The 23,681-nt window shown below is 35.5% G+C and overlaps 1 protein-coding gene across 5 annotated transcripts in view; it reads right to left on the reverse strand.

Moving 5' to 3' along the window:
* VWDE (von Willebrand factor D and EGF domains) overlaps nt 1-23,681 on the reverse strand; it is a 78,161-nt gene that overhangs the window by 46,216 nt on the left and 8,264 nt on the right. For 4 of the 5 annotated variants that reach the window (XR_013553565.2, XM_078441842.2, XM_078441840.2 and 1 more), the window contains exons 1-6: nt 22,003-22,123; nt 19,199-19,430; nt 9,903-9,968; nt 5,897-6,144; nt 5,251-5,340; nt 2,211-2,355 (exon numbers count right to left, since the gene is read on the reverse strand). Coding sequence is in view for 4 of the 5 variants with exons in the window: in XM_078441842.2 (XP_078297968.2) it covers nt 2,211-2,355; nt 5,251-5,340; nt 5,897-6,144; nt 9,903-9,968; nt 19,199-19,430; nt 22,003-22,023 (802 nt within the window). In the remaining variant the exon portion in view is untranslated. Of the gene's footprint in view, nt 1-2,210; nt 2,356-5,250; nt 5,341-5,896; nt 6,145-9,902; nt 9,969-19,198; nt 19,431-22,002; nt 22,188-23,681 lie in introns of those variants that run through there. The other variant, XM_078441858.2, reaches the window with a different exon arrangement.

Consider the following 23,681-nt stretch of genomic DNA (forward strand, 5'->3'; position numbering starts at 1 on the left):
ATATCTGTAATATTTCATAGGGTTTGTACTCATGTTCTATCCATCGTTGAGTGATAGCAATGGTTATTAGTACAGATGATTATTGGATCATCAACTTAAAAATAGAAAAATTAAAATAAATTAAGTAATTCCACACAAGTAATAAACTCTCTATTGCTTTTTATCTCCCAAATGTCTCAATATATTCAGAACCTTGAGAAGCTTCCTTTCCTATGGAAAAAAGGACAGAAAACAATAATTTAGAAAAAAAAATAGTAACAGAAGAGAGAAAGGAACTTCAGGAATTTGTGTAAGTAAACAAAAAGGATAGATTATTTCAAAAACCGGTAACAAGGGAAGTCTGCTATCATATCTTATTAGTAATTACAAAATCCTTCTGAGATCTAGAAAAAAGTGGCTGTTGTTGAAAACTTTTCTATCGTCTTTTCTTCCACACATGATTTTCAGGTGTAAAATTATATTGGTCTGATGTAGGACACTGCACTAGATTCAAAATTACTGAAAAAAAAAGTTCCTCTTTATGCATTTTTTTCCATGGAAATGCATACTGTTATTATGCACATAAAAAATAACAGAAACATCCAAATTTTTAGCTGGCTCCCTAAAGTCACTGTGGAATATATCTGGCTTGGATATAACCCGTGACATCATTTCCCCTGGTCCACGGTATGAGGGCCAAGTATTGCTCTCTATAAGCCTGTGAAAAAGTAGCATAGTAGTTGTGGAAATACACTAAGAGATACCCACTTGAGCTCTGTGGAAGTAGATATGCAATGAAAATACACTTAAAAAAGATAAGATGAAGCAAATCCAGAATGAAATCCAGAAATTCTCCTCCAGAAAAAAAGGGAAATTATTTTTAACTGACAAATAGCAGGGACATGCAAACTCCTAAAATGTAGATATATATTGCTTTTGTATTATTATAATAATGCCTTTCTTGCTGCAAGAATTGAGAGCACACAAATATAGTTTAAAGTATACTTGCAGCTGAAGAAAATCTCTGCCTGACACAAGTTTGAAAAGGGTCATATTAACATCATCCTCTTCCTATTCTCCCCCATAAGCTGTAGTAAAATTTACCAAATATACTTTTCACACGTAGTTTGAAGTAAAATTATGTCAAACAGTCTGAGAGAGAGGGTTTAATTGCATATTTCTGTGCTGAATTTCAAAACACAGTGTTGCTCACAATGCTCCTGAAATCTGAATGAGTGGCTGGGCATTTATTACCTAAGCCTGTTTACTGTCACCTGTCTTGAGACAGCATCTCCCAATGCTTCTCTCTATTTGTACATCCATCTCTTTTCTGGGTGTATCATTCCCATGGGACTCTCTCTTCAAACATTTTTATCCTTTGCTTCTCTGATTTAATTAGGTATAATAGAGACCTGAAGACCTAGACACATCGTATTTGGTATATTTATTACATAAAATTTTATGTCCTATGGTGAAAAGGTATGTAAACAGAATCTCTCTTAAAAGTCATATTCTAATTTATATATCTCTTATGTGCTTTGGTTTCTACCTCAAAGTCTTAGAGGGAGAAACAGAATTCAACTAAACCCAATCACCGCCATCCATGCTTTGTCCTCTCATAATCTATCGTGTCCTTTGGGAGAATTTCATCTCTCCCTATATGGCTGTGACAGTGACATATGTGCAGCCATGCATCACACAATCTATGTAATTTGTAATTTAAATACAATTTTATAACAAAAGGTCTCAAACACAAGCTTACATTAAGGAGAGAAGTATAAAGACTGTATTAGGAGACCCATGTTGCATAAGCTTGAATTTATGTTAATATAACATATCATACCTCCCTAGTTAGGGGTATTTGGAAAATCTTAAAGAGCAGTTTGTCTCTCCATCTCTGAAAACAAAGCAAAGAAAAAAGTAAGTGGGAGGATGAGAATGAAAAGGAGGAAGAAAAAGATGATGATGATGAGTTGTTCATCACTGTTTTTTTTTTTTTTTTTAATACATGCTATGAGCCCAGGAAGGATAAATGTGAATTGCAACATAGACTGTTTTGACAGTCAATAATATGGACCCATATCATTAATATGGCTGAGCTATAATTTGATGTAAACACACAACATAATTCATTATATGCATACTCTCCAGTGACTTTTTCTAGAAGAAAAAAAAAGCATTAATTATTATTTGAAATCCAGTAATAAAATTAAGTGAATTTAGTGTATTACCTTGATCAACAGTTTTCAGTTTTAATGAGATTTTGCATTCCTGGTCAAGCTCGCTGAATTCAGAACAAATGACAGGTACTGTGCTCTCTATCTTCAGGCGATATTCTTTCCCATCTTCTGATATAGTGCTTAATTCAGGGTGTAACTGGTATAAGAAAATATGTAGTCATATCAAAATAGAATTTATTCCTAAGATAAAATTTTACAAGAGCATTTTTCTTAACAGCTCCTATTTTGCTAAATAAGCTGGGAGTAATAACTTAAGCCCTGAAATTTTCAATTTAATAAGATTAAAACCAAATCTTTATTTTTTTTTTTTATTTTATTTTTTAATATATGAAATTTTCTGTCAAATTGGTTTCCATACAACACCCAGTGCTCATCCCAAAAGGTGCCCTCCTCAATACCCATCACCCACCCTGCCCTCCCTCCCACCCTGCCCTCCCTCCCACCCCCCATCAACCCTCAGTTTGTTCTCAGTTTTTAACAGTCTCTAATGCTTTGGCTCTCTCCCACTCTAACCTCTTTTTTTTTTTTTTTTTTTTTTTTTCCCTTCCCCTCCCCCATGGGTTTCTGTTATGTTTCTCAGGATCCACATAAGAGTGAAACCATATGGTATCTGTCTTTCTCTGTATGGCTTATTTCACTTAGCATCACACTCTCCAGTTCCATCCATGTTGCTACAAAAGGCCATATTTCATTTTTTCTCATTGCCACGTAGTATTCCATTGTGTATATAAACCACAATTTCTTTATCCATTCATCAGTTGATGGACATTTAGGCTCTTTCCATAATTTGGCTATTGTTGAGAGTGCCGCTATAAACATTGGGGTACAGGTGCCCCTATGCATCAGTACTCCTGTATCCCTTGGATAAATTCCTAGCAGTGCTATTGCTGGGTCATAGGGTAGGTCTATTTTTAATTTTCTGAGGAACCTCCACACTGCTTTCCAGAGCGGCTGCACCAATTTGCATTCCCACCAACAGTGCAAGAGGGTTCCTGTTTCTCCACATCCTCTCCAGCATCTATAGTCTCCTGATTTCTTCATTTTGGCCACTCTGACTGGCGTGAGGTGGTATCTGAGTGTGGTTTTGATTTGTATTTCCCTGATAAGGAGCGACGTTGAACATCTTTTCATGTGCCTGTTGGCCATCCGGATGTCTTCTTTAGAGAAGTGTCTATTCATGTTTTCTGCCCATTTCTTCACTGGGTTATTTGTTTTTCGGGTGTGGAGTTTGATGAGCTCTTTATAGATTTTGGATACTAGCCCTTTGTCCGATGTGTCATTTGCAAATATCTTTTCCCATTCCGTTGGTTGCCTTTTAGTTTTGTTGGTTGTTTCCTTTGCTGTGCAGAAGCTTTTTATCTTCATAAGGTCCCAGTAATTCACTTTTGCTTTTAATTCCCTTGCCTTTGGGGATGTGCCGAGTAAGAGATTGCTACGGCTGAGAAAACCAAATCTTTAAAAACATTAGCACATAGCAGAGTACACGGAGTCACTGTACTGCCCTGAACTGAGGGATAACTTGGTTCCCCAACATGGTAGGCAGTCTGGTAGGAGTCTGCCTTGATGATTCTGGTTCTGGGATGGGCACTGGGGAATGGGCACAGACAGAGAGAAGCCTATATTCTTTCATTTGTTTGTTAACATTTACTGACTCACAAATGAGTGTGTTTATTCTGAGAGATTAATATCACCCTTAACATAAGTTAGAAATCTAAGTATTTTTGCATATATAAATCAAAATATCATTGTCACCTCAAATATCTCAAGCTTATGTTGCAGCCTCTGTCTTCCTTAGTTGGATTACTAACTACTGAAGTCTAGGACTGGTCCCACCCCAGTTCATGGGCCAATCCTTTTTTGAGGCAGGAAGTTTTTACTCCGTCTGAATTCTTGGCTAGCTCCCTACTAGCCTAATTAGAAACATCTCCTGGGGGCTGACCAATGACCCGGATGTTTTTTGCTGAGTGTTCATCAATGGAGATCCAAAGGTTCTGCCTCCCTGAGGTATGAGCTCTTCTCTCCTCCTACTGTGATTATACTCTTCTGACAACATGGTTACTCTTCTCACTCCTTCCTTGGTCCCTACTGTGTATAAATGGACTTTCTCCAGACCAGTTTTTGTCTAGGCTCTCACAATCTATTATGAGTCCTATTCACACAATCTATTGATTGTCTCATCTTGTCCTTGAACTAGAGATGAGTCCAGGTCAAACTCCAGTCCTGTGGCTGAGACCACAGGGGGTGTACAGTGCCTGTCTGCCTAGACCTCATAATATTGCCCCATTCATTCCACCACTTCTGGATTCCCTGGATGACTGCTCATCTGCTGTAATAGCAGCAGATCCTGTTCTTGGACCTCCCATGATACCAGCAGTGACCACAGACATTGCCTTGTGTAGTTACCTCCATCTTCACAGTTCATAGAGCCCAGATTTCTGGGTCAATTTTACTCTAGTCAGAGGCTTCAGTACCTGACCTGGTACTCGTCTTCCGACCTGCATGCTAACTAAATATCAATAATCTAACTTTTAGACATGTGATAGAATGAATTATGGGAACAAAGCTTTCATTTTTAATTTTTTTAAGTTAATTATTTTGACAGAGAGAGAGAAAGAGAGAGAGAGCACAAATTCGGGAGGGACAGAGAGAAAGAGAGGGAGAGAGAATTCTAAGCAGGCTCCACAATGTCAGTGGAGAGCCCGATGCGGGGCTCCAGTTCATGAAGTGTAAGATCATGATCTGAGCCAAAGTCAGACATTTAACTGACGAGCTACCCAAGTGCCCCACTTTTATTCTAATTTGAGCTATTTCTCAAAAAATATGCAAGTATATTCCAATTTTAGTTCATTAACAGGGGCCCTCGAACAGTGCTGTGCATTAGAATTATTTGGGTAATTTTTCAAAAATATAGACTCTCGGATCTCAGTGTTCAGTCTGTGATGAGGTCTTGGAACCAGCATCCACAGATCACAGTATAGAAAACACAGTGATAGAGAAGTAATCTGTCTGATCCATCCCCGTGGCTACATACCTTAATGCCTGCAAAAAATTCTTGGCTTTCGATGGCTAAGCTTTGTACATGTGGATTCTCCAACAAAAAGATGGAAGCACTACAGAATATCTATGAACACAGTTATGAATAATCATTTAGCAATACAATTATGGGGAAAATATGTGTAAACTATTGTAATTAAGTACTTAACTTATAGTAGATTGTGCATAAAAGATAATAAGAAACTAAACAATTTGAAAACTTGCTTGAAAATCGAGAAAAATTCCACAATTTAAAAATATTACCTATTCAAACCTCAACATAAATCAAAGTGTTGTAGACTTTGTATTTAAGATATATTTAAAAGTGGATAAGTGACATCATCATTAAAAAAATGAAAATATTTTTCAAGAATAAAAACATATCATTTTAAAACCAGAAAGAGGCATCAAGTTATAAGGGTTCATTGATAATTCAGCAAATGGTAACAGCAGATATTCATATGTAGTCATTAAGATACTGACTCATCCAATATCATTTGAGTTGGCACAATTGCCAAGGAAAAAAGAAAAAGAAAAACATTAGTGCTTGGTATTCTGGGGATGAAGGTATTTTTAGGATATGTTAAAAAACTCATTTTTTAAAATCAATACATTCACGAAAAGAAAAAAAAATGTGAACATACCCTATCTCCGAGTCTGAGATTTATTCCATCCAGCTCTAAAAGAGAGAATGCCTGAACTGTGGTCTCTTGCTTCAGCTCCTCTTTGATTTCTTGAGAAGAAAGCCTAGACCAAGTTATGAGAAATCCCACCGAAGTGCTTGTAGGGGAAACATCAAAAGCACACCTACAGAAAAGCCTGGATTCAATCAGCTCCACCACAACTTCTGGCCTTCCTGGGGGCGGTGGTGGCACTGAGACAAACCGCTGACCTGAGGGGAAAAAATGTATAATCTGTCATCAATCAGGCATCTTAAAGAATGGATAATGACAAGCAGAAAGCTCATGGAGACTGCGGCTCAGGGATTTATATTAAGAAAAGTAAAATACATTCAGAAAGATAACTATTATCTAGCAATCAGCAAAGCAGCACATTTTTATTTTTGACCCAATAATCACAGAAATATTGATAGCAGAGAAACTTATCAGCTCATCAAGCTTATATTAATGTACTTTGGATGTGTCTACCCTTGAAAGAAGTCTAGCTCTTGAGCATAAAAGTAATTCACCTCCTTCGAAGTGATTTATGAAAGATTTCCCTTTCTAAAAGATTGAACAAAGAAATAAAATTAAGGTTTTTTTTACGTTATAATTTCTTGCTTAAAAAGTAGTCATTTATAGGGGTGTCTGGGTGGCTCAGTTGGTTGAATGTCCAGCTTCGTTCTGCTCAGGTCATGATCTTGCGGTTTGTGAGTTCCAGCCCCGCATCGGGTTCTGTGCTGACAGCTCGGAGCCTGGAGCCTGCTTCAGATTCTGTCTTCCTCTCTCTCTGCCCCTCCCCTGCTTCCTCTCTCTCTCTCTCTCTCAAAAATAAACATTTAAAAAAAAAAAAAAGTCATTATAATGTAAACTCAAAAGGCTTACTATTTTCCTCTTATAACTCAACCCATCATTACTCTGGGTTGAAAGAGCAGCTCATTACGGGACTGATTAAACTGTTGAGTGAAATACATCAGGTGTTAAACAACAGTCTTACTCTTTTCATTTTTCTGATGTTAAAAATGTTTGAAATTTTCTCTAGGAACTTGGGAAGATTTTGCAATTTTCATCTCTGGTCATTTGTAAGATTAAATTTAGGGATCTAAAATGTTTCTAAATGAGTTTTTTAAATTTCCTTTGTTTTAGAAAAGAGAAAAATATCCAAGTGATAAATTTTACAACATTTAAAACGTGTTAAAATGTACAAATTTTTTTTAGGATATACATGGTCATTTTACAATAGTTGCAAAAGTAATTTTTTTAGTCCTCTCATAAATTTTTGAAAACTCTGAGGGATTCTAACCTAAATATAAGGGAAAAAATAACCTTGTGTATTTTAAGATATTTTAACTTGCTATTTTGTTAGATATTCAATTACAAAATCCGAGTAGCAAATGAATTTTTTTCAAACTAATCTGAGTAATAAATATTGTTGTTTTTTTATTTTGAGAGAGAGAGAGAGAGAGAAAGAGAAAGAGAGAGAGAGAGAGAACACACAAGCAGGGAAGGGGCAGAGAGAGTACCAAGCAGGGTCCGTGTTGTTAGCACAGAGCCTAACTCGGGGCTCAATTTCACAAACTATGAGGCCATGACCTGAGCCAAAATCAAGAGTTGGATGATTAACTGAGCCACCCAGGCACTCCTAATCTAAGTAACAAATACCTTGCCAAACATCTTAAACATGAGGTCAAATCATTATGTTCACATTTGAAAGAAATAATAGACTACTCTTTAGTACATTGGTTTTTAAAAAAATTATATATGAGGGAAAATTTCCTCTTACATAAATTAGGAAAAAGAAGTTCAACTTATTTCCAAACAGGGAAGAACTATCTATGTAAATGATTATTTAGAGTAAGAGATGACCGATAACTGAAAAGAAAATAATTCATGAAAATTAAAATTTTGAATCACTATTTTAAATGGTATCAACTATCTGGGTGAAAAAACAGATCATTGCTCACAACAATGTAGAGGAAAGAAACTTTGTCAACATATATTTAAAACAAAAGTTTGCAAAAACAAGAGATAAATTATTTCTGCTTGTACCTTTTTGTCAATTCTGATATTAACAGTTGCTGGATATGTTAACATATTCTCTACTTTATCCTGAAGCTGTTGACTTTTGATTCAATATTTCCATTCAAGGGTTATCTCCCCAGATTGTGTATGATTTTGTATAGCATTTTTTTCCAATAATTGCATAAGCCTTCTGTACAACATACATACATAGCTTAAATTTATTGCTTATTCAGAAAAGAAAAGCGATTTCACTATAATATATGTATATGAGAAAGATAATCCAAACCTATTACGCAGGTTATATATAAAGTATAACAAATATACTTTATGTTTAATATTACTATTATTAGGGATATTGTTTTGTTCTCTTAAGAACTTAAATCACAGTGTTTAATTAAACTGAGACTTTCAGATAAAATAATAACTTGTTTAAAGAACAGTAGAAAAAGGAGCTGGAAAATCCATTTACAATTGGAATAGAACATAGAAAAACAATTCAGAGGGATTTACTTTGAGTGCTATTATTTTGTTTTTTGAGAGAGAGTGCAAGTGAGGAAGGGGCAGAGAGCAAGGGGGAAGAAGACTATTAAGCAGCTTCCACGCCCAGCATAGAGCCCATGTTGGGGTTTGACCTCCCAACTGTGAGATCATGATCTGAGCCAAAATCAAGAGTCAAATCCTTAACTGACAGAGCCACCCAGGCACCCCTTATTTTGAGCATTATTATAAGGGTAGTTTTCAAAGGCAAAACACATTAATTTTTAGAACTGGTATCTAAATATTATATAATCTATCCTGATTTGTTTTTTGTCATTATGGTTTATTTTATCAAACACCTTAGTTAATTATATGTCAACAATCCCATATTCATTTATTATATTCTCATATCATCATCAATATACTTGACCAATATATCCCGCAAAAACGCTAAGGTTTCAATAATAATTTTAATCTCTTCTCATCCTTTAAATAGATATCATAAATTTATTAGGCGATCTATTTAGAGTTATTTTAAGAAATACTGACATAGGATTTTTTTAGTTTGTAAACAACTTCTAAAAATTTAATTTAGAAAATAAAAAAAAATACAGATTTGAAGGAGGAGAAAAATTACGAGTACCATTAACATTTTTGGTGTTTATCTTTCAAGAGTTATTTGGTATAAATGCAATCGCTTTCAGAAAATAAAAATGAGATTGTGCTACATATTTTGATTTCTTAACTACAGTATGCTATTAATATTTACTAATATCAAAGAATGTATTCCTGAATTTTAATATTGTTTATAGAATATTTTATCATGGGTACACCGAAAATATTGAATCATCAGCAGTTATTGTATATTTGCAATTTAGTTTTTCATATTATTAGAAAAATGCTGTTTTAAAGAGAATACTTACATGCTTCTTTAAATATTTCTATAAGCTAGACTTTTGAAAATGGAATTGTTGAGGACAAATATATGTGCATTTTTAATACTGTTGCGATATACTGCCAAATATTTCCCCATAAAAGAATTCTACCAATATCTGTAGGGTATGACATGCCCAACTCCATATATTTGCTAATTCCAGGACTATTCCTTACAGGCAGGATAAAGTGATTTTTATTTTTGATAGTCATGAGACTGAGGTGAAGTCAAATAGCATAACTAACATCTAAGTAAGTTACAGAACATAAAAACCCATTGAAATGGGGGCACCTGGGTGGCTCAGTCAGTTAAGTGTCCAACTCTTGATTTCAGCTCAGGTCATGATCTCACAGTTTGTGAGACTGAGCCCTGAATCAGGTTCTCGGCTGACAGCACGGAGCTTGCTTGGGATTCTCTCTCTCCCTCTTTCTCTCTGCCCCTCCCCCTGCTCATGCTCGCTCTCTCTCTCTCTCTCTCTCTCAAGAGAAATGAATAAACAAAACAACTTTGAAATTGTAAGTTTATAAATTGTTAAAAAAAATAAAATTTGATACTTACGAACACAGTCACCACTAATTTCAATTTCATCAGGGTCACATGGGTGTAATTTTGCATCAGAAATAGCTGCAAAAGGTTAAGGTTTGTATATTTATTCAATTGAGCATAAAGATATAAATACATACATAAATATCTGAAATGACAATTCCTCGGAGAAGTATGTTTCAATAGACTAAGACTTACTTATTCTCATTTTTATTTATAATAAAATTTTCCCTTTTCAGGATGAGATCAAATAGAGATAATTTAGAATCATATTTTAAAACAACTACAGCTTTCATGTCTTGTTTCCTAAATTTTAGTCTACACTATTAAGTAATGAAACTAAAATTTACATAAATTTATACAACAATTGGTTTGAACCACTTCTGTGGAACTTGTTTCCCCTATAATCATGTGCAGGGTTACAGAAATGAGTTGACAGCTGTCATGGTAATAACTATAACCCAATGCCAAACTAGGTTCATTGGAACAAAGGTAACTACTCGAACAAAGACAGGCTCATCAGACTGCTTCTTGGAAGAATTTAGAATTTAAACTGAGAGACAAGGACTTGAGAGCAGAGTCAAGTCAATGATGAAGTTCTACAGGAATGTGTATAGACTCTTGTTGCTAACCTCATGGGAGGTGCTCTAATGCTCATATCTTCTGAGGCCTTCTTATTTAACTCTTTCTCAGATTCAATGACACATCCTAAAATCCTTAGAGTTCATGATTTTTAAACATTATTTCAACTTGTTTTCTGTTATTTGTAACTCAAACTAATGATTCATTGTGAGTTATACCTTTTTTAAATTTTTTTTTAACGTTTATTTATTATTGAGAGGCAGAGACAGAGCATGAGCATGGGAGGGACAGGGAGAGAGGAGGAGACACAGAATCAGAAGCAGGCTCCAGGTTCTGAGCTGTTAGCAAAGAGCCCGACACAGGGCTTGAACTCAAAAACCGTGAGATCCTGACCTGAGCTGAAGTCCAACACTTAACTGACTGAGCCACACAGGCACCCCTTTTGTGAGTTATATTTTTATACGCATTTTGATCACAGTTCATTTTTTAAAATTTGTGTATAAACGATTTGTTGAAACTACTGTCCTTTTTCTAAAGAATTGACTATATTTAGTGTTGAAAATCAGTTGATTATACGTGTGTTGATTTATTTCTGGGCTCTGTTCTTATCCACTGATCTATCTTGATGCAAACATAACACTTTACAGATTAACTTTAGGATAAATCTGAAAGTCACTATAAATTGCCCAACTCTTTTCCTGATCAAGGTAGTTTGGGGTATTGAAGATATTTTGAATTTCCATATAAATTTTAGGAAAATTTGTCAATCTCCAAAAAAAAAAAAAACTTGCTGAGATATTGATTAGGACTGTTTTAGAGCTATAAATTACCTTGAGAATTGGTTTCTTAACATTGATCTTTGTTCCATAAACATGGTTTATCTCTCCATTATTTTAAGTTTTCCAATTTTTCTCAGCAAAGTTTTACTGTTTTCACTTTATAGGTCTTGTGCATCTTTTTCCATATTTATTCCTAAGTATTTCATATAGTTGGTACTATAATTAGTATTTTTAGATAAAATTCCTGCTAGTACGTATATAAATAAATACAAATGATTTTTACATGTTGATCTTTTTTCTTTCAGTATTACTTCTTACTAGCTCCAATAGCTATTTTGTAGATTCCACTGGATTTTCTAAATATATGATCATACCATCTGCATTTATATGTATGAGGGATATAGTTTTCTTGAGTGTCTGTGTCTTGCTTTTACTTTGAGAGTATTGTTGGCTCTACAGAAGTTTTTTGGTCCCTACTATTCATTTTTCTGGAAAAGTTATGTAAAATTGGTATTATTTCCTCCTTTATTATTTGGAAGAATTCCCAAACCATCTGGGCCAGGGTTCTTGTTTGTTTGTTTTATTTTATCTGTGGAATGGATTTTAACTAAAAATACAATTTGTTTAACAATTATAGGGCCATTGAAATTATTTTTTCTTTTGAATGAGCTCTAGTATACGTGTATTTCAAGAAATTTGTCTACTTCATTTAAGTTGTCAAATGTATTGGCAGTTATTCATAATAATTCCTTATTCTTATAATTCTTTTAATATCTGGAGAGTCTGTATTTTATCACCTCTCTTATTCCTGATATTGGAAACCTCTGCCTTTACTTTTTTCATTTTGTGTATTATTCCATTGATTTTCACTCTGATCGTTATTTCCTTTCTGCTTACTTTGGGTCTCATTTGTGCTGCTTCTAGTTTCTTAACATATAAACTGAGTTGTTTTTTTTTTTTTTTACAGATCCCACAGATCTGTAAACTCTCTTGTTTTCACAGTATATTTAGGGGTTGTTTTTTTTTTTTTTTTTACTAACATCAAACTTTTTCTTATATTCTAATTTCCTTACTCTAGGGCCTAGCATGTAATCTATCTTGGTAAATGTTTCTGGTGCACTTGTAAAGAATGTGGGTTGTTCTGTCATCTGTGGAATCTTCTCTAAATGTCATTTAGATCAAGTTGATTGATAGAATCTTTCCACTCTCCTCCATTTTTTTTGTTTTTGTTTCTATGTGCTCAATTATTGACTGATGAGTGTTAATCTCCAACATGAACCATAAATTTGTCTATTTCTTCTTAAAGATCTGTAAGTTTTGCTTCCTGTATTTTGAATTCTGTTTTTAGGTACATAAGTATTTAGAACCATTTTATCCTGTTGTTCAATTGATCCTTTTATCTTTAGGAAATGACCCTTGTTCTTCTAGGTGATATTCTTTGCTCAATAATTTACTTTGTCTGATATGTACAATGCCACTCTAGATTTCTTGTCATTTGTGGTACCTAAGTCAATCCTTTTCTTTCCTCATATTTATAACCTCATTTTTCTTTATGTTTAACATGGGCTTCTCTGGGCAGCCTATAGTTATAGTTGGGTGTTGCTTTTATTATCCAATCTGAAAATTTCTGACTTTCAATTGGGGTGTTTAGATCACATATATTTAATATAATTATTGATATTCTAGGGTTTAAATCTATCATGTTGCTATTTTCTATTTGTCCTTTTGGCACTTTTCACTTGTTTCTGTATCTCTAAAAGGTGTATTTTGTGTATCTTATCTATTTTATTGGCTATTAGATACACACACATATTTTAGTGGGTGCTGTAGGGTATATAGTATATGTCCTCAATTTCTCATGGCCTACCTCCAATTGATATAATGCCTCTTTGTATAGCATAAGGACCTAATAACCACCTTGCTAAGTACAAACGTGGAAAATATGAAAAAACATTTTCCAATGAACTTTTCTCAGTAAATAACATATATAAATCTTTTGGCTTGAATGGCATTGATTATAAGTGTAATCTTGAATTAGTGTTTCTTGTCTTCTTTGCCTTATAGAAATTGTAGTAAATTGTATGAAAATTATATGTAAGTTATAAAAAACAAAAGTCATAAGAATATATTATTAAAATGGTGACAATTTTCTTTAATTTGTGCTGTTTTGATAATGTTCAAAATTTTTTTTTAATATTTGTTTATTTTTGACAGAGAGAGAGAGACACACACAGAGCATTAGCAGGGGGAGGGGCAGTGAGAAAGACACACACACAGAATCTGATGTAGGATCCAGGCTCCGAGCTGTCAGCACAGAGCCCAACACAGGGCTGTAAGAACTCATGAACTGTGAGATCATGACCTGAGCCAAAGGTGGACGTTTAACCAACTGAGCCACCCAGGCACCCCTGTTTTGATGATTTTTAAGTTAAATATACCTGATGGATTGTTGCCTATCCAATAGCCTATTAGCTGGTGACAGAAATATGTCCAAGTAAAAAAGGAGATTTCACAGATTGCCTCTGAAGACAGAGATAAGCCAAAGAATTCTTCTGAAGTAGTTGTGATAAGACTTCTTCCAAATAAGCTCCTTAAGGGGAGGTAAATTCCAGTTAGCACAAGCTCTCTTTTTATCCTTTGGGCTTCCCCTTTTATCCTGTCTAAAATGCACATAAAGAGCAAAAACTGGACCTTCATCTCGTCACTGTGAAGAAAAAGCCTAGAGACTCACAGAGACCTCAGCCTGACATTGTAAATGGCCAAGTCATCATCAGCCCGGAACATCTGCTTCAGATTCTTGGTAAGCAAGAGAAAGAGACACTTAAGAGGATTATATGATTCATTTCTGTTTGCTATCCAGGAATTCTAATTCAAGTTTAAATAGTATTTCAAGGTAAGCTTTTATTGGCACATCAGAGAAGATAATTCATGTGTATATCGATTAATAACTTATATACAAAAAGTAAAAAATAACAATCTTCTCCCAGAAATTCTCTTTACTTAAAACCAGTAGGAAGACATGAATATGAAGAATAAAAGAAATACTTTTGAATATTCAAACTTGAGAAAATGAATGGGCGGGAATGACATTAACAGGACATATTTTTTTAAGTATTAACAGCATGTCAAAAAATGCAAATTATATGTATTGAGTTTTTAAATTCAATGTAAACAATATTTTTGTCTAAGTGACTGCTTTTATGATATTCCCTGATATAAAAGTTCTGTTTTCATTTTTAATAGTAATCAATATTTCTTAAAAAATAATGTAGATATGTTGTTGGGTTTTTTCCCATTGAAATACCTATGCAATTTTCCACAAATACTTGGTAACATTATTAGAAATTTTGTAAAAATTAACTATTTTGATGACAAGAATATTGAAAAATACTAAAAAGACATTTTTCAAATCTCTCCCTTGGCCACTCAAGATGCATCTCTCTGGATTCTCTCCTTCCTAATGGATAACATTAGCTCTATTAACTGAGCAGTTGCTGTCCTTCCTGAACATACTGCTTTCAACCAGGTTTAGCTGGCTAGCAGCTGTGTAAGAAATGTGAAGACTTACTGGCTAAAGCTCTCAGGATAATTCTCTTAAGACTTCTCAAAGCACAGAATAAAATGAAGAGTTCCCTAACTAGCAGACCCTGCTGCCTTTCCAACCCATGTCTTGTAATACTCTGCTCACTCTTTGCGATCCAACATCTCTGTGCTACTTTCACTCTTGGGAGCAACACCACACTTATTGCCTTAAGGCCTTTTACATGCTGTTGTTGTTGTTGTCTGGGATGTTGTTCCCCACACTTTTTATCTGACCCAGGACTGTTTACCCTCAAACTCTCCATGTCAATGCCCTTTTCTCAGAAGAGGCTTTCTTCTGTGGTTCCTCATTATAAATTTCACCCTCCTTCACCTTTGGTATTCTCATCTACAGCAACTTTTTTTTTCTAATTTTCATTTTAGAGAGAGAAAACATGAGTGGGGGAGAGGAGCAGAAGGGGAGAGAGGGAGGGAGGGAGGGAGAGAGAGAACGTGCGAGAGAGAATCCCAAGCAGGATCCACACCCAGCACAGAGCCCAATGTGGGGCTTGATCCCATGATCGTGGGACCATGATCTGGGTGAAGACCAAGAATTGGACACTCAACCCACTGAGCCTCCCAGGCACACCTACAGCAACTTTTAATCTTCTCATTCACACCACTCATTGCAATTTGTGGTTCCATGTATATTCCTAGCCATTGTTTTGCCATATCTATTATTTGTAGGTTTTTTTGTTTTTTGTTTTTGGATAATCTAACAACCTCAAGATGAAAATATTCATAGGCATTACTAAAACGATTGTCATTGTTTGCTAAATCAAGTGTTTGGCCTAGTTTAAGAGCACTAATCCAGAACAGTATCTCCTAGCATTTTCAGTCTCCTACATATGGAGGAATCCAGATAACATAGTAGAGGGATATTGGTTTCCTCCCATAATTTGGTCACATATCAGCAAACTTTCTCCATCCCCAACCAAGAATAAATCCCTCAATTATCAGCTTCATTCCTGTCTAAGCAGTCCAAGTAAAAAATCACCATTATGTAGCTTCTTTCCATTTTGAGCTCCTTGTATCTGAGGAGGTGGGTCACTAGTTCTATTAAACACTTCTATTAATGTGCATTTGTTGTGTCCTTACTTGGTACTGGGCATGAGGTCATGAGACCTTGATATAAAGGGTACATTGCCTTCAAAAAGTTCACAGTCATAATTGAGCACAGAGAAAAAAAACCCAAAAAACTCATTAAGTTCAATTATCTATTGTGAGCTCCATGATGGTGTATTATGGGAACTACCCTCTTCTCCAACATCCTTAGTCAACAACATGGTCAGTGGCAGCCTCACGAATCCGCTGTGCATTTTATGTCTGTATATCTCATGTCCTCTCTTAGATAACAAGCCAAAACAGAACTGTCCATTCCTTTCTCTCCCCAACTAATGTGTTGCTTTCCTATCTCAGCTGCTCAAGCAACAAACCTAGGCCTTGTCCTTGGTTCCTTTCTTTCCACCTTCTCTCATATCTAATGCATGAGCTCTGCCTCCAAAAGACATTCCAACTCAATAACCTCTTCTCTTTGCCACTAGTCTAAACCATTTCCTCCTTCCCCAACCTTTGAGCCACCACTGTCTTTCCACAGCCTCTTCAATGGAGTCTTTTAAATACAATCCATAGATCATATTCACCTATTTTAAATCCCATTAAGGCTTTATACTGCAGTTATGACTAACTCTAAGTTCTTACCACAGTCAACATACCCTACAGATTCTGTCCCCTTCCTACTTCTCTGATCTCATCTCTGAAGTCTCATCCATTCAGTCTTCCTGCCATGTTGTTCCTCCTTCAGTTCACTGAACAGCCATCTTCATACCTGTCTAAGGACACTGGCATTTGTTGTTCTTTCTACCTAGAATGCTCTTTCCCCATATGTCTTCATGGATGGTTCATTCTCCTCATTCAGAGCTCAGCTCAAGTTCATCAACTGTCAGAGAGACCTTCTTCAGGTACTCTGGGTGAGACAGCATCCTTGTGCCAGTCAATCACTATTGCACTGACCAGTTTTCTCTAATTTATAACACATTTTGCTTCCAAAAACAATTTTATTTTTTATTTTCAGTTTGTGATAAAAAGTTTATTTAAAAGTAATTTTAAATGGACATAAAAGTTGCAAAAATAATATGGAGCTTTCCTGGTAATAATACCCTTTCACTAATGTTAACATATTACAAAACCATAATACATTTGTTAAAACTAAGAAATTGATCTTAGGACTCTATTCTTTTTTTTTTTTTAAGTTTATTTATTTTGGCGGGGCAAGGGGAGGGAGGGAGGGAGGGAGGGAGAGAGAGAGAGAGAGAGATAGAGACAGAGAGAAAGATAACCCTAAGTAGGCCCTGTGCTGTCAGCACAGAGCCCAATGTGGGGCTCAAACTCACAACCATGTGATCATGACCTGTGAGCTGAGATCAAGAGTCGGATGCTTAACCGACTGAGCCACCTAGGTGTCCCAGTTAGGACTCTATTCTTAAATAAACTGAAAAGTCTATTTGGATTTTACCAGTTTCTGCTAACATTCTTTTCTGTTCCAGTATTCAATCCAGGATATCATCATATTGCATTATTCATCATGTTTCCCTAATCTTTTCCAGTCTGTGACAGTTTTTTCACTCTCTCATGACTCTCCATGATTCTGACACTTTTGAAGAGTATTTTTCACAGGTGTTTTGTATAATATTTCTCACTTTGGATTTGTATGAATTTTCTCATGATTATACTGGGGTTATGGCTTTTAGGGAAGAATACCACAAAGGAGAAGTACATCTTATTGCATGTTATCAGCAGGTAACTGATATCAACATATATTATCACTCATGATATTAACCTTGATCACTTGGTTAATACAGTGTCTACTACGTTTCTCCCTTATAAAATCACTTTATTTTCCTTTCTATACACTATTATTTGGGAACAAGTCACTAAATACTGCTCACAATCAAAATGAAAGGAATTAGGCCCCATATTCTATGTGGGATAGTAACTGCAAATATTTGCAATTCTTCTTTAAGGAAGGTTTGTCTCCTTTCTTCCATCAATTTATTTCTCTAATCATGTCTTGATGTAGTAGGGACTCGTGGATATTTATTTTATTCTTTGAGTCATATCCAGTTTATTTTTCTATGTCTGAGGCACTCCACTAGAATGTGAGTTCCATGAGGGAAGATATCTCATTTGTCTTGTTCATTACCATAACCCTAAGGCCTAAAATAATTTCTGGCAAAGGATAAACATTCAATCAATATTAATGAATGAAAGATGAAATAACTTAAAACACATTTGCATGATATCTTTTTGTGTGGAATAAGCTTAGGAATTCCCTGAGCTTGCACCCATGGGTTAACAAGGCATAAAGAAATAGGAAGCCACAGAATGAAAGCATCAAAGATTAGGTAAACAGGGAAAAGGCCCCCAGTATAGGACAAAGGTATAGGAATAGGAAATTTCAGGATGAAAACATCCAAGATGAGGTAAACAAGATTAGGTATTCAGGGTGGAAGCAGCCCCCAACATAGTACAATAGCAGAAAGCTGCTTTCACAGGAAGGAAGGACCAAAATAGGTAAACAGGTAAAGAGGGCTATGGATGGCAGCAGGGCAAAGTTGCCCAGAGTGGAGCTAATTAGCAAAAGAAAGGTGCCTTGTTGACCCTGACGGTAGCATGCTCTTTCTGTCTTATTCCCTAGGCTAGCTAAGATAAACAGACTCATGCCTGCCGTAAACAACCATCTGCTTGGCACCAGGACTTTGTTTTGTATTGACCCAAACCCCTAATGCCAAATATATTCAAAAGCCCCTTTCCCTCACACCCATGAGTTAATGTTCACGGTTTCACAGTCTCTTTGTGCATGTCCATCATGCTTGTAAGCCTTCTGATCCTAATAAAAACGAGCAAGGACCCTTACTCGTGTCTCGTCTCTTCCTTGACATTAGCCTCTCTTGCATTTCAATCCTGCGTCCGCTCTCTTGCTGGACAAGAGAGAACTCCAGACCCAGAGTCTATGACATCTTTCACTCACCATCCTCATCCTTTAATTAAAAAGGGTGAAAGGGCATGAGGAAACCAAAGAAGTTTTAACAAGCTCAATCATTATGTTCAATGGGAGGAATGGCAAGAAATCTGCTTTGATACTTTCACATCAGCAAATATTTCTGAGGATCTTAAGATCTTGGTAAAGAATCCTAAACAGATTTGGCCAATTTAAACCAGAAATTTAGCTTCACTCTAGCAATAGTGGCAGACCAAGACTCAGTGAGATTTGTATTATCTCAACACAACCTATCCAGAGAATGGCCCAAACAGAGCAACACACACAGTTCTGTGACTAGTAGTTCATGGATATTACTCATGTTTTCTTACCTTCTGCACAATATCCCATACATCCTTGAGTGGGCTGTAGTAAGTACACAAAAAATTTTCCACAGTTTCTTACAGACACTGGGATTTGAAAAAGACAGCAGTCTTTTGTAGCGTTAAACAAAAAATGCCATGTGGCACAAGCTGTCAGTTGCTTGATCTCTCCAGGTGAAGGCAGTGTCTCTGAATCTCTCAGGGATAGCCAGATAGGGGCCTGTGTTCCACAGTGATTCATCTTTTGCAATAGAGAAAACAAAAGTTGAAAATCCAAGTTATTTTCACATGTGATAGATAAATCAACTTTGCATTTTTTTCTGAACCACCTTTAAAATATTAAGTTATCATTTAAAAAAATCTAATAACTTGTACCTGTACTATAAAAGTAACTTTATGGAATATTAAATTTAAGGTAGATTGCTCATAATTAATATAACCTTACTCAATTTAAATTTATTCTGTGTTACTTTTGTATTATGAACAAGAGAAATTCAGTATCAGATAACTTACTATCATAGCAATATATTTTAAGGTAAGATAGGTGAATCTGAAGTTATCTTAATACAGAGCAAAAAGATAAACTCACCTTGGAGATTTCTTCTGAAATTACTAAATATAGTATATGTAAGAAGTTAATGCATAGTTTAAGAGGTATCAAAAATCAGGGGAGAAGGAAAGGACTGTTCAGAATTTGGTGATGAAACAACTGGTTGGCGATTTGGGGAAAGAAAGGAAGTTAAAGCCTCACTTGAAGCCAATTAGCAAAATCACTTCCAGATGGAAAATGGAATTAAACAGAAAACTAATCCAGGAAAAATAAGAAGAAACTATATATGACTTGGGAAGGACCCAGGCACTTGTTAAATGCATGACCTTGGGACAGAACTCAACATCCATCTTTTCCTTTTGTTCTAGGTGGATTGCAGAATGTACCACACTGTACTATGGTGAGCTATAAACATAATTATGTACACAATATAATTTCTACATAGCAATGACTCAGTAATTATTAGCCAGATTATAGCGCTCAGTATTATTATTATCCCCATGCTTAATAGCAAAGGAAATCATAAAGGAAAAGACTAATAGTTGTGTTTAAATAATAATTTTAAAAATATAAGATAAATAAGAATTTAATAGGAAATATTATTTAATAGGATTATATTGTCACATTATTATACTTATTTTATTTTAATGATATATTATTATCCACTTAAAAACTAAGATCACAAGGGCACCGGGGTGGCTCAGTAGGTCAAGCATTTGACTCTTGGTTTTGGCTCAGTTCATGATCTTGCAGTTCATGAAACTGAGCCCCGTGTCGGGCTTTGCACTGACAGCACTGAGCCTGCTTGGGATTCTCTCCCTCTCTCTCTCCCCCTCCTCTGCGGTCTCCTTCTCTCTCCTCTCTCTCAAAACAAATAAATATTATTAGACAAGGTACTTTTATCTACTGCTACTGAAATGAAATATTAGCATTATATTTTCTAAAAACAATTATATGTATCAAAAAGATACTAACCTTCACTAATTTTACTTATAAAAATAATCTTACTAAAATACACTAGTGATAGAATATTATGTTCAAAATTAATTTTAAAGAATATTCAACAGCATAGGAAAATGTTAATGCTTTAATGGTACCTGAAAAAAGCATGTTATGCAATTTAACATGTAGCATGAACCTTAAAGAACAATATGAAAAGAGGGAATGACAGAAAAATGTGAATGGAGGTATGACTGTGTGGGTGGATGATGAATGAATGAATGTTATTCTATTAAATGTCTCTTATTTTCTAAGTTTTCTGTAGTGCACATAAATTACTTTAAACATTATAATAGACATTTATTTACACAGACATGTATTATCCTGTAGAGTTAAAAAAAAATCACTTCTCCAGTTCGATGCTGCAAAGCCTTGGTTCAAGTAGGAGATGAAAGAGTGGGGGCAGAGAACACTTCCTCATGGGGGCACAGACCCAGCGGAATCATCTCACCTTTACATTTGTGTCAGGTTCTAGATTCAATTATAGTTAGTTCAGCCAAAGAAAAAGAACACAAATATTTAAGGATGTAGTAAATTTCCTGTAATTTCTTCAAATTTTACTTTTAAATTCTGATTTTTTTTATCACAAACAAAATGCCACAAAAGTGACCAGCAAATAAACAAAAAGGAAAAAATAAGATAGCCACAATGTCACCACTTAAAATTAAATATCGTTAAAATTTGGATATTTTTACTGAGTTTTTTTACATTGCGTGTTTAAAAGGGAAAATAATTCCTGCTTCCGCATAATTCACAAAAGGTGAGTAACAATAAGGGGAATGAACCTTCTATTTAAGACTGACCAGAAATGAAGTACTTGGAATACACATGATTTTACTGTTAGCAGGTTACTTGTGTGTGGTTCAGGACATGAGCTCCAGAGACTGGTGGTCTGTGATCAAAACTTGGGTGTTTGGGTAGCTGGGTAACTCTAGTAGGAGTGTTCCGCCTAAGAATCTATGTTTCCTGTGCTATATGATGGAAATAATGATGACAGGTTACATTGTAGAGCCATTGTAAAAACTACATAAGATATTGTAGGTAAAAACCCTTGGTGGACTGCATGAGCATAACATTAACCATTGTTATTACTATTACCATGAGAACAGGGAACATGGAGATACCTCTTTGGATTAACTCAATCTCGATACACAAGCAAAAAAATATTTTGGAGTGAGAAATAAACTGGTTGTAACAAGATTCAACCCTCTGAAAACATACATAAGGAAAAGCACATGATGTAGTTCTTAGTGAGTTGAAATACCTCAACACATTTGGTTGGCATCTCAGCAGGTCTGTCAAAGATGAGAAACCGATACCATCCGGGAGACAGGGAACGGTCACACACCAGGTTTTGAAAGGGAGAATGCTGTAGTTGCAAAGAGTCAAAATGCACACTTCGGTACGGGCTCTGAAGAATCTGGTGTCCCCCAGGAGAGCACTCTTGAGCTAGGAGGGAAAGACAGTATCTTAAGTACGTGTTTCCTTCATTAACATGGGTTAGTCCTCAATTAAAATTGATTCTTTCCCCAAATTAAACAAATAATCCACAACTGCACATAAGGACCATCAGAAATGTCAGGGTCTCTTAGTAAGTCAAAGATGTATTCCACTTTTCATAAAGGCAATAATCCAGTCAGCAAACTGTAGGATGTGCTTTTGAGGTACTTGAGCTTCAAGAATTTTATTTTCATTTAATTTGGACACTCAATGTTGTTATCACTGTTGACATAGGTTTTTGTTGTTGTTGTTGTTTTTCATTCTTTCCGTCTGAAGTTACAGCCCCTATAAGCCTCCTCTTGAGGATGGCCTTCCAGGTTTGAATGCCATTACTGACCCTCCATGACCTGTTTTCCTTCCCAGTAACTATATGTCTCCCAATATCCATCTCTACCAAGTCCTGAAAGGCAACAAAGTAAATTAAGCTTTTAATGCTAATCTAATTTTTGCAAAATGCCCTCCTACTGAAGCTTCCTGCATTCTTCAGTACAGGAAAGAATATAAAGTTGTCAAGCTTTTTTCTTTCTTTCTTTTTTTTTTTAAGATAAAGTATTGGAATCCCTTTTTACTACCAAACACAGGAAAAGGAATGGGGTTCAGGGGTACAGTTTTGAAGGAGAAAAAGAAGAGTTCCGTAGTTTTTTGGGGAAGTTGTCTTAGCAGCACTTGGCCTGGGAGATACTTCTGTGAAACCCACAGAGGCAGAACATCACGCTCCTCTTCCCATCAAGAAGACAGAAGCAGGGGCGCCTGGGTGGCTCAGTCGGCTAAGCGGCCGACTTTGGCTCAGGTCATGATCTCGCGGTCTGTGAGTTCAAGCACAGAGCGTTGGGTTCTGTGCTGACTGCTCAGAGCCTGGAGCCTGTTTCAGATTCTGTGTCTCCCTCTCTCTCTGAACCTCCCCCGTTCATGCTCTGTCTCTCTCTGTCTCAAAAATAAATAAATGTTAAAAAAAATTTTTTTTAAAAAATAAAAAAAAGAGAGAAGCAGATGTCAGAAGAAGAGACGTCCTAGAAATATGACTCTTGTTTGAGCTTCCTGTACTCTCGAATGATAGGGAGCAGAGAACTGCCCTTATTTGGGTACCAGAGTTTCTTGTTGACACAGTAGGTAGAAAATCTCCAAATATTAGCTATTACATACACTGAAGGAAAGCACTATTATAAAGATAATATCCATGAAATTGAAACGGGAAAGAAAAATCCAATCATTACTAAGGTACCTCACTGTGGGACAAATTTATCTAACTGAACAAAACTCTCAAACATATATACATAATTTTAGGTTACAGAGGTGTTTTTCAATCAAAATCAATTTCTGAACTTAAGGGCATAAACTAGAAATACTAATTTGCAAGTAGATATCATAAATGTAGCTTATACAATTTTTATTATGATTTTTTGCTGTTCATTTTGTCATTTGTAGATATTACAATTAAATTGC

Source organism: Panthera onca, chromosome A2, assembly GCF_046562875.1.
Source record: "Panthera onca isolate mPanOnc1 chromosome A2, mPanOnc1 haplotype 2, whole genome shotgun sequence".
Classification (NCBI taxonomy): Eukaryota; Metazoa; Chordata; class Mammalia; order Carnivora; family Felidae; genus Panthera; species Panthera onca.